Source organism: Stegostoma tigrinum, chromosome 10 (assembly GCF_030684315.1).
Source record: "Stegostoma tigrinum isolate sSteTig4 chromosome 10, sSteTig4.hap1, whole genome shotgun sequence".
NCBI classification, from domain to species: Eukaryota; Metazoa; Chordata; class Chondrichthyes; order Orectolobiformes; family Stegostomatidae; genus Stegostoma; species Stegostoma tigrinum.
Genome location: NC_081363.1, coordinates 31,292,054 through 31,304,520, shown reverse-complemented (window position 1 = coordinate 31,304,520; position 12,467 = coordinate 31,292,054). Strand labels below are relative to the sequence as shown.

The 12,467-nt window shown below is 44.0% G+C and overlaps 1 protein-coding gene across 7 annotated transcripts in view; it reads right to left on the bottom strand.

Moving 5' to 3' along the window:
• Window positions 1-4,010: 4,010 nt before the first annotated feature.
• rtn1a (reticulon 1a) overlaps window positions 4,011-12,467 on the bottom strand; it is a 192,608-nt gene continuing 184,151 nt past the window's right edge. For all 7 annotated transcript variants that reach the window (XM_048538010.1, XM_048538011.1, XM_048538012.1 and 4 more), the window contains 3 exons: window positions 10,088-10,134; window positions 9,910-9,968; window positions 4,011-4,652 (listed from right to left, as the gene is read on the bottom strand). In XM_048538010.1, coding sequence (XP_048393967.1) covers window positions 4,610-4,652; window positions 9,910-9,968; window positions 10,088-10,134 — 149 coding nt within the window. In that variant the 3' untranslated portion in view covers window positions 4,011-4,609. The remainder of the gene's footprint in view (window positions 4,653-9,909; window positions 9,969-10,087; window positions 10,135-12,467) is intronic.

Below are 12,467 nucleotides of genomic sequence, written 5' to 3'. Positions count from 1 at the left end.
CCCCTGACTGACATGGATTTCAGTGAGGACGACTCCCCTAAGATATCAAGATAAGGTTGCCTGCTTGCTGCACATGCAGTGTGTTGGCTGCCTCAGCTGCTGGCACATGATACAGGTGTGAGAACTCTTTTATGCCTAAGCCAGTCCTATCTCTGATTATGTCATCTTTCAGTTGACCAAACTCTCATGATTAAGCAGTATGTGACAATGCAGTCAAATACAGGTCAATAGTCTTCCTCTCCTTGACGTTGAATTCATACCATTCTAAAGGGACATTAATATGGGTTCAAAATGTGTCTTCAAAGCCCTCAAAAGCTATTGTCTGTTTGTTGATTCTTTTGCCTCCTTGGTGAGAACTGGCTGCAGTACAGCTTGTAAGTACCCTTCTTCAACACTGATAGCACAGTTGCTATTCTTAATTGCTCAGGAGTTTTCATTAACTTTATAACTATTTTACAGATTTGTCACTAACCGGAACAAAAGCCAAATCTGTCTTATCACCCTTCATTCCTACAGCAACAGGGAATTGAAAATGCACAGCTATTTTTACTCACCCAGTAATTCAAAGTTGCAGACTGCAGCCTTCTTCTGCCTTGCTGTTATATTAAATGCCTGGCTCTCTTAAAGCTCTGAATTTACTCATTCTCTGATGGATTGTGCTTCATGTGATCTGTTTAATTCCTGTCATGGCACACAAAGTACAGGTTGAAATCACATGACTACATTAGGGCAGTTAGTGGACTATTCCAACTGCACAATTGCATTCTTCCAAACACTATTCATTCCAGATCTGGTCTCCTTATTTGGGGAGTTGGTCAAAGCATCATTTAGTCTGTTCATTCTGATGCCTATTGAGGCCCTTAAGTGTTCAACAAATGGCCACTGAAGGAGCTCATTCTGCCTCCTTTGCTATAGTATGTGCTGATGGGAACATAGTGAGAACCACAATCAGCCAAACACATTTCACCACAGAGGTGGGTAAGAAGCGAGACTAGGTTGCTTGAGGAGTCCATCATGCGCATCAAGGGCATCTCAAAAAGTGGAACCCCTTTGTGCCTTGCTCTCGTCAGCCTCTAAAACCTGCTATCCCTTGGACCCTTCCCCCTTGCTACAGTTTCCTAACCCTGCCCGAGCAGAATGCCTGACTTAGCTTCATGTTTCTTTTGTAATAGCAGTAATGTGCAACATCAAGACCCATCCAGGACCCGCTCGCTGTATTAAGCATTTTATTTGACATTTACAGCTATCATCTGGCATATTCTTGTTATTCTTCTGAAGCCTTAATTTGACAGATTCCCATTTCTGTCAAATCTGGAAGGTGTGTTTTTTTTATTATCACAGGCATTGTCAGAATTTAAAATTTAAATAACATTTAAATTAGTTTAATTAATTTAGATAAAATATTTAAATGTTATCTTCTGACTAATGGAGATCTTATTTGTTATCTCACTCATTTAACTTTAGATTTCATACTGATAAACCCACTTGTGGAAATTAAAAGGTTCCAGTTCGATATAAATTTAAGCTGAACTTCCAAATCATTATAATTAATAAGGTTCCTTCATGTTCTTCATAATTCACTTGTTGAGGATCATTAATTATTTTTGAAATACAATCAATATACTTTTGGTGTTTAATGCTAAAGACAAACACCAAATGCCAGAAAGGACCTTTTGTGCAGTTATCTTTTGGGAAGAATCTTATAAGGATCTTACCAAAGTAGGCTATGACAAGATGTGTTCAGAGATAAAGGGAACTGTAGATGCTGGAGAATCCAAGATAACAAAGTGTGAAGCTGGATGAACACAGCAGGCCAAGCAGCATCTCAGGAGCACACTTGCTTGGCCTACTGTGTTCATCCAGCTTCACACTTTGTTATCTATGACAAGATGTGTGGCAGAATTGGGCGACAAGTGCAGCAAGGGCCATTTTGCCATTGAAGTAATCTTGGTTCAGCCTGGGCGACATTGCTACCTCACAGCCCAAGGGACCCAGCTTTGATTTCACCCTCAGGTGACTGTCTGCGTGGAGGTTGCACATTCTCCCCATGTCTTTTCCTCCCATAGTCCAAAGATATGCTGTTTAGGTGGATTGACTACGCTAAATTGCTCCTGATGTCCAGGCTTGGTGGATTAGCCATGGGAACTGCAGGGTTATAGGGTAGGAGAGTGGGTCTGGGTGGGATGCTCTTTGGGAGGGTCAGTGTGGACTGAATGGCATGCTTCCATATTATTGGGATTCTAGAATCTTTTATGCTTTTCACTAGTGGCTTGGTGAGATTCACAATAGGCAGCAGCGAGATGCTAATTGCTGTCACTACTGATTCTTAAACAATTTATTTACAACTCAACTGGCCTCATTCATATGCAGACTCCCAAACTCATCAAATGAACTGGATATCAAGAAAATGCAACAAGGAAAGCAGAGTTAGCAACTGATTCAGCTCGCTACTTTCTCTGAATGACCACTCTCAGCATGTTGCATGGGCACTGGCCGTACACATTCATTGTCCACAGAATTGGCATCAGATATGTGCCAGTGTCAGAAAACCCTAATGCCACAACTCTGATCCAATGATAGGATACTTCTGCACTTCAATGCTGTATCTTTGACTGCACTGGTAACTATAATAGTAATGCCACAGTGTGTATTCAGGGACATGCACCCAGCTCCAGACAGACAGTGTTTGTCCCCGTGTACAATCGGCTTTTAAAGATGATGCAGGCACAAGTGTTGCTGTGGTTTTGGTGGATATCAGTTGAGTGGTGAATTGTCCCTGGAAGGGCACATGGTAAGAGAAGCAGAAATTCGATGTGAGAGATGCTGCAGACTTGGTAGGCAATTAATGAAGTATGTTTGCTAAGTTACAGTGAGGAAATGTACCAGGCCTTGTGGCAAGAAAGCCTTGAAACAATTTGTTGCAATTTGAATTTACGAGAAAAAGTGTAAGATTCAACCCACAAACCTGTTGATTTCTTCCCTCCTTTCCTGCAGGTACTGGTCATTACTTCAGTCTGCTTCTATACATGCTGCAGACTCCTGGTATTGAAGGGTAGCAGATGGGCCTTAGAGGATATTATAATCTAGTCATGGTGCAAAAATATATCTGGAGAGCTTTTGGTGATTTATGGATGAGGACTTTCAAATCCCTCTGAGCTGTAGCTTTCAGCAGTCTTTCTCCACTTAAATAATATTCAGCTCTCTACAACGGTGCAGAACCTCATACTTTCCCCCATTATATTCAGTTAATAGAGTGTTCCATTTTAGATATAAAGGAAAGCATCATTGATAAATGCATGTATCATGAAGCATACGGGACCTGGATGACATTTTGTCCCATTTCTGTTTTGAGTGCTTGTAACAGCCACTGTGCCATGTACAACTGTTGGGCAACAAAACAAGTCCTTAAAGATGATTTTTCAAGAGTCTTTCCTTCACAGAGTAGAAGGTGCAAAATGCTCCCATTAACCTCACTACATGCAGCGTTCTTTGCTGTCCCCTTGCAAATGGGGAGAATGTGCAACTTCCACGCAGACAGTCACCTGAGGGTGAAATCAAAGCTGGGTCCCTTGGGCTGTGAGGTAGCAATGTCGCCCAGGCTGAACCAAGATTACTTCAATGGCAAAATGGCCCTTGCTGCACTTGTCACCCAATTCTGCCACACATCTTGTCATAGATAACAAAGTGTGAAGCTGGATGAACACAGTAGGCCAAGCAAGTGTGCTCCTGAGATGCGTCAGGCTCTTACGCTAACAAGGATCTGTAATTCCCAGCTTGTGCAGCATGACTTTTCTCTTAAACTGCTTTGTCCTAAATGACTCAGCAGTTGCTACTTTCTAATGGAAAGTGCAACTGACCAAGAACATCCAAATAAGAGCCTGAGACCGACGTCTATTGGACATCCAATTCAAAATTGCTGTCTCAGCAGGAATTAAAACCTGCACTTGAGCAAAGTTTCATCAAACAGAAATTGCAGTAGAATTGGCGGGGAGGGAAGAAAAGCCAGCAGCCTGTTTCCATACTTCTTTAATAGTATGACAATAGTTCGAAAAACATGAGCTTTGTATTTCTTTAGTTTACAAAACCAAATGCCACAATTACAGTACGTAATCCTCAGAACTTTTGTACTGGATAAACACCAAAACATCGATCCACTGTTCTATTGTTTTACTCAATAAAGCCAGACTGACTCAGTGACTTTGGAGCAATTAGACTATTGCAAAAGTGCACTAAAGCAGAAATGCCCTAGCCACAAGTAACATTAAAAGTTTTAAGCACCGCCATTGCAGCAGAAAACACTAGAAAGTTAAATATAATTAAGACTCTTAACGTCATGCATTTGTTTATAAGCAACACAAAAACACAGCTAATACAATAATTATTACTTGGTTCTCCTTACTATAGTGATCGACACAAGTGATTGCAGTATTCTAATCATTTGGAAACAGCATGGGAGGAGGACTGTCTCAGTGCTGCGTGTTTCTAAAATCATGATGCTGACAAATGGGACAACAACTCTCCAAGACAAGTCTGATTAATTTGAAGAATACAGAAAAGCTTCTGCTCCAGATGCCCTTTCTTGTGCCAACAGTCTCTCTTCACTTTGCTCTTACTCAGTCTTTCGTTTTGCTCCCGGTATTTTAGCTTGAATCCTGAATAAAAGGAAATAAAAAGGCAGGGGAAAGGAGGGGGTAAGAGAATTATATAATTTAAAAGTAATCAAATTGCTACAGTCATGTGATTTCAGAAGAGTAAGTGCAGTGACACAAGATGGTTTCCTAAAGGGCTCTCACATTGGTTTCAGTTAATTCATAACCCAACTCCATGTTTATAGCAAAATGATTAATACAAAACACTAGAAACATTTTGCAAGTCAGGTGGAAGAGTTTCTTTGGAGACAGAAATCAAATTAACGTTTCCGGTTGACAGGCTTTCATCAGGGCTCAGTTGCTTCTCATTTTCTCTCTATGTAGATCCTGCTGGAGCTGCTGATACTTCCACCATTTCCTGCTTTTATTTCCGATTTCCAGCATCGGTAGCATTTTTCCCCAACTCATACTACCATCATTATTTTTGAAGTGCTGATAAAGTGCTTTGCATGCAAACAAAGGAAGCAGTATAAATGCAGCCAGATGTATTTGAGGTCAACCTTTAGATATGGAAGGGAAAATCATATATCTTGGAAGAAACCAGTGTGTGTGCTGAATTAGGCAGTCTTCTCCAGTTGTTTGCAGATTTTGGAGGAATTGACGGGGGTGATGGTGGGGGTTGCGGGGGGTTGAAACTCCATTTGTGCTTTTCCTGTAGCTTTCCTGTTCACCCTGACCTGGCCACGATTTAATAAATGGAGAGTGAGGCGTTGTTTGGGCCTCAGGCTCTTACGCTAACAAGGACCTGTAATTCCCAGCTTGTGCAGCATGACTTTTCTCTTAAGCTAGACTGATTCTTTAAAACCCCAGAGGAGACAGCCACACTGAACCATGCCGCATCTTCACCATCCCCCCAGACTTCCCACTAACTGAGGACGAACGGTCAGTCCTTAGTAAGGGGCTCACCTTTGTCCCCCTACAACCACACATCAACGAATACCAGTCACGATTGGACACAGAACAGTTTTTCCACCGCCTTCGCCTCCACGCCTACTTCTTCAACCAGGAACCTAACCCTCCCTCCACTGACCCCTTCACCCACCTCCAACACAAGTCCTCCTCCTGGACACCACCCCCAGGCCTCCTACCTTCCCTCGACCTCTCCATCTCCAACTGCCGTCGAGACATTAACTGCCTCAACCTCTCCACCCCTCTCACCCACTCCAACCTCTCCCCTGCAGAACGGGCAGCCCTCCGCTCCCTCCGCTCCAACCCCAACCTCACCATCAAACCCGTAGACAAGGGAGGCGCAGTGGTAGTATGGCGCACTGACCTCTACATCGCCGAGGCCAAACGCCAACTCTCCAACACCACCTCCTACCGCCCCCTCGATCATGACCCCACACCCGAGCACCAAACCATCATCTCCAACACCATTTATGACCTCATCACCTCAGGGGACCTCCCACCCTCAGCCTCCAACCTCATTGTTCCCCAACCAGGCACAACCCCGTTTCTATCTCCTTCCCAAAATCCACAAACCTGCCTGCCCTGGTCGACCCACCGTCTCAGCCTGCTCCTGACCCACCGAACTCATCTCCACCTATCTGGACTCCATTTTCTCCCCTTTGGTCCAGGAAGTCCCTACCTACGTCCGTGACACCACCCACACCCTCCAGCTCCTCGAGGACTTCCAATTCCCTGGCCCCAATCACCTCATTTTTCACCATGGACGTCCAGTCCCTATACACCTGCATTCCACATGCGATGGCCTCAAGGCCCTCCGCTTCTTCCTGTCCCGCAGGCCCGACCAGTCCCCCTCCACCGACACCCTCATCCACCTAGCCGAACTCGTCCTCACCCTCAACAACTTATCTTTCAATTCCTCCCACTTCCTACAGACTAAGGGGGTGGCCATGGGCACCCGCATGGGCCCCAGCTATGCCTGCCTCTTTGTAGGTTACGTAAAACAGTCCCTCTTCCGCACCTACACAGGCCCCAAACCCCACCTCTTCCTCCATTACATTGATGACTGTATCGGCGCCGCCTCTTGCTCCCCAGAGGAGCTCGAACAGTTCATCCACTTCACCAACACCTTCCACCCCAACCTTCAGTTCACCTGGGCCATCTCCAGCACATCCCTCACCTTCCTGGATCTCTCAGTCTCCATCTCAGGCAACCAGCTTGTAATTGAAGTCCATTTCAAGCCCACCGACTCCCACAGCTACCTAGAATACACCTCCTCCCACCCACCCTCCTGCAAAAATTCCATCCCCTATTCCCAATTCCTCCGCCTCCGCCGCATCTGCTCCCACGATGAGGCATTCCACTCCCGCACATCCCAGATGTCCAAGTTCTTCAAGGACCGCAACTTTCCCCCCACAGTGGTCGAGAACGCCCTTGACCGTGTCTCCCGCATTTCCCGCAACACATCCCTCACACCCCGCCCCCGCCACACATCCCTCACACCCCGCCCCCACCACAACCGCCCAAAGAGGATCCCCCTCATTCTCACACACCACCCCACCAACCTCCGGATACAACACATCATCCTCCGACACTTCCGCCATCTACAATCTGACCCCACCACCCAAGACATTTCTCCATCCCCACCCCTGTCTGCTTTCCAGAGAGACCACTCTCTCCGTGACTCCCGTGTTCGCTCCACACTGCCCTCCAACCCCACTACACCCGGCACCTTCCCCTGCAACCGCAGGAAATGCTACACTTGCCCCCACACCTCCTCCCTCACCCCTATCCCAGGCCCCAAGATGACTTTCCACATTAAGCTGAGGTTCACCTGCACATCTGCCAATGTGGTATACTGCATCCACTGTACCCGGTGTGGCTTCCTCTACATTGGGGAAACCAAGCAGAGGCTTGGGGACTGCTTTGCAGAACACCTCCGCTCGGTTTGCAATAAACAACTGCACCTCCCAGTCGCAAACCATTTCCACTCCCCCTCCCATTCTTTAGATGAAATGTCTATCATGGGCCTCTTGCAGTGCCACAATGATGCCACCTGAAGGTTGCACGAACAGCAACTCATATTCCGCTTGGGAACCCTGGAGCCCAATGGTATCAATGTGGACTTCACCAGCTTCAAAATCTCCCCTTCCCACACCGCATCCCAAAACCAGCCCAGTTCGTCCCCTCCCCCCACTGCACCACACAACCAGACCAGCTCTTCCCCTCCACCCACTGCATCCCAAAACCAGTCCAACCTGTCTCTGCCTCCCTAACCTGTTTTCTCCTCTCACCCATCCCTTCCTCCCACCCCAAGCCGCACCGCCATCTCCTACCTACTAACCTCATCCCACCTCCTTGACCTGTCCGTCTTCCCTGGACTGACCTATCCCCTCCCTACCCCCCCACCTATACTCTCTCCACCTATCTTCTTTTCTCTCCATCTTCGGTCCGCCTCCCCCTCTCTCCCTATTTATTCCAGAACCCTCACCCCATCCCCCTGTCTGAAGAAGGGTCTAGGCCCGAAACGTCAGCTTTTGTGCTCCTGAGATGCTGCTGGGCCTGCTGTGTTCACCCAGCCTCACATTTTATTACCCTGATTCTTTAAAAACTATTTTTACAGTTCTCTTCCCCAATTATACTGCTGATTCACGTGGCTTATTGTCTATGTAAACATTTAGTGACCTTTTTTTGCTTTTATTCATTCGATGCAAGTATTGCTGGCAAAACCAGAATTTGTCACCTGTCCCTCATTCCCCTAGAGAGCTGTTCAGAAGCAACCACATTGCTGAGGGTTTGGACTCATACGTAGGCCAGACCAAGTGAGTATGGTAGATTTCCTTCCCTAAAGGAAGGAAGTGAGACTGAGTGGTTTTTATGACATTGATAATTTCATTATTACTGTCATTGTGGCTGGCTCCCAATTCCAGATTATATTGTCCCTTTCTGCAGCCCATTGTCCTTGTGAATGCCAGCTTCTTCTAAAGCCCTTCTTTGGTTGCCATTCAAGACTTATTTTACATCAGTACAGATTTAAGCATTACTGTTTTACAGGGAAGCTCATTTTGGGCAATAGGACTACCTGACCCACATTTTTAGACTATTTCACACAAAAAGTAAAGCATTAAAATTTATCATTTGATTTAATATGCAGTAGTAACTGATTTATCATTCTTCTTTGGGAGAAAAAGGAATGATTTCCTAAGCCCTTGCCACTGGTAACGTACTCAACCTGTCACAAAGCTGAACTCACAACAGAGATACCTCATCACAAATCTAGTTTACATTGTCTATTTAATGTCTGACTTTCCTCACGGTACTGCAGTAGCTCCTGTGGGAAAGTGAGTCAAATAAAACTTCTTTCATTCAACATGTAACACTTGGCCTGAATATCTGTGGAAAGGAATTCATACATGATGCACAAAAGAAATACAAGAGTATAATGCGGAGGAATGCACTCCCAACAATCAGGTAACAAGTCAATCCATAAGCTCTGGAAAGAAGGGCATTCTCAACATTGTGATGGAGCTAATGGAATTATTAAGAGTATTTGTTTCATTAAACATCTCTCCTTAAAATCAGATCATTAAAGATTGTACAATTATTTGAATACAATTATAGTTATGATTTCAGCAACATTTAATTTCTCTCAATACCACCCACTCAAATGGCAGGCACAGGGTGTTGTGGGATTTGACGAAGGTACCATTCTCCTGCCAATTCTCCAACAGTGACTGGTGAAGAACTAACTACAAAGTCAGGTACATTATGAACATCTTTGTTTTACCCACATGTCAACTAATGCACTACAGTTAAAGAATACATTTGAAGAAACATATCATGACTGTTAAAAGCTTAAAGAAATTGAGAAGGGTGAAAAAAGAGGATGCACCACATTTACAGTCGCAAAAGATGTCACATGATTTTGGTAAGGGTTCCTTCAGTGCTGTGGCAGAGGCAGAAATCTGACCGATATTCCAGCAATATACACAAATTTGGAAGGAGGCAACACTTTCAAAAGCCTTAGAGGAAAAATTATGTAAGAACAATGGAGATAGACTGTAGAGGCAGAGGAGTTGACATAATAGGGACGGGTAATAAATGCCCAGCTAGAGATGCCCAAATTCTGTGAGACAATTAAAAAAAAATGAGAGCTTGCGAATGACAACAGCTTTTTCTTTTAAAATGAAAACGAATCTGTGGAGACGAAATTGTTTGCAACATTAGTAGCATAGGGACATGATTTTATCTTCATTCACATTTTGATTTCTGCATGTGTTCATTAGAAAAAGCTAATTTGGACATCCTGTTTCCTCAGTTTCTGCTAAGGGATTAGCTCCAATGTCAAACTTACTTTGCCACCACAGAATTAACATGGGTCCTCACCAGTCCCAAATACTGGTCGATTTGTGCCTGCATAGGTAACCATAAAACAATTATTAAAATAAATATAGTAACTACTGTAAAACTAGATGTAATACACATAGATTCTTACAGTTTATCCTGTATCTGATAATTAATAAGGGATTTACCTGGTATTTCTCATATACAACAGGCAAGGTAAACATAGAAACAACAGCTGAAAAAGAATAAGAACATATTAATATGTGCCGAGACAGTGATATGGCCAATCTTGCACATTTCCTCCTAAAGGTTATACAGCATCAAAATTTTTGTTACAACTTAAAAGTCAAAGATTAGAATTGAGAGAATGAGAGAACAGAAAGATATGATGCCTATCTTTAACGTGCTAAAGTTAATGTAAGAGGAATACAAACTGTAATTATAGAAATGAATAACAGGAGGGCAACAGGCAAATTTGAAATCATACCTCAAACTAGAAAAAATTCCATCAGGATCAGTTGATTTTATCTCAATTAAAAAGAAACTAAGCGAATTCAGTTGCTTATAATTGGTGTTGAGAATTCCCAAAGTCAACATGTATAAATGCAAACATAATCACTGAAGTACAAGGGGTGCTGTTTTGATCCATTGTCTGTAGTACATTTGTCCATTTTGGTTGGGATATTAGAAAGAACAGAAGGAGCGGGGAGGGCTCATTTTTGTAGATATCAAATAAGGAATGTGTAATGAAGTCCCTACCTGATAAGACAGATACTTCAAGAAAACATCTGAAATTTGGCCACCTTATCAAACTCATGCAAAACTTGTTTGCCACTGAAGCACAGCCCATGGAATGTGGGATTAAATTGAGCAGGTTCAGCTTGAGGGCTGTCAGGCACTGGTGGGATAGGAGGCAGAACTAAAGGAAAAGAGCATGTCCAGCCAGTCACCTGACAGGTTTCCTCCTTCAAGCAATATTGCGGGTTTACGGGATCACTGTGCCAGCAGCAGGCCCATTAAGTGACTAATAGAGTATGATTATGGCACCACCTACACTGTCTTCATTGTGGAGTTGTTCTCCAGTAATATTGGATCCTGACAGTTAACTAAAAGTGATCAAAGGCAAGACATTGGCACCTCTTAATCAATCCAGCACAGCAACAGCAATGGCCACAAGTCCTCTTTCTTCTCAGTACTGATGGCCTTACTTTGGTAAGGAGACAAAATCTGAATATGTCATGAGAAGTGAGATCCTATCCTGGTCCTATATAATTGCTGTTCAGTTATTCTTTACTATTAAGGTGGAATTAATGCATGGTGTGCCAATCCAGACAGGTTACAAACCCTGACCCTTCACATTTCTTTTGTAAACAACGCTCTGTGCCTTCTTCCTACATTCCTTGAACCTTTTCCCATCACCCTTGACCACCCATTATGGACGTGAGCACGCCATCTCTCCTTCCAAAGGTTATCTCCGTCGCCATTGAGATTCCTCCTCTGATCCAACCCCTTCCTAGTTATCCTTAGAGATGTCATTTGATTCCATGATATGCCCTATGGACCTTTAAATAGCACAACCTCAGCCTGGGCCTAAACCCCTTCTAAATCAAGCTTCCCCTCGTGACTGTGAACATTCTCTTTTACAGCCACCATTGAGTTTGACTCAGTGCATCCAACTGTGGACAGTGCTGACACTGTCCATAGGCCCCCCATTTTGTTTATCTTTACTGATTGCCCCCACAGTTCATGACTACCTCCAAAACACCAGGCCCAACACACTGCACATTTCCGCTTGATCCCACGTGCTGTTTCAACCAGAAGCCTTGTTCAGTCTTCCACATTCCTGCCCATTGGGCAGATGAAGCATGGATTTCATGAAAGGCAGGTCATGTATAACTAACTCACCGGAATTCTTTGAGGACATTACAAGTGAGGTGGACAATGGGGAACTGATGAATATGAAATATCTGGATTTCTAAAAGACATTCAACGAAGTGCCGTACAAAGGACGCTGCATACAATAATGGTACACGGCATTATGGGAAATGTATTAGCATGGATAGAAGACTGGTTAACTAACAGACTGGGGTAAATGGGTGTTTTTCTGGTTGGTAATCAGTAGCTAGCAATGTACCACAGCGATTAGTGCTGGGACTACAACTGTTTACAATTTACATAGATTTAGAGTTGGAGACCAAGTGCAGTGTGTCAAAGTTCCCTGAAATGAGCAGTAGAGCAAAGTATGCAGAGGACACAGAGTGTTTAGATAGTTATAGATTGGTTAAGTGAGTGGGCAAGTGTCTTGCAGATGGAGTACAATGTTGGTAAATGTGAGGTCATTTATTTTGGTAGGAATAACAGCAAAACTGATTATTACTTAAACGGTGAAAAATTGCAGCATGCTGCTGTGCAGGGGTACCTGGTGTCCTTGAGAGTGAATCGCAGGTTGGTTTGCAGATTGCAACTGGTAATTAAGAAGGCAGATGGAATATTATCCTTCACTGCTAAAGGGATTGAGTTTAAAACCAGAGAGGTTATGTTGTAGCTATACAGGGTGCTGGCCAGGCC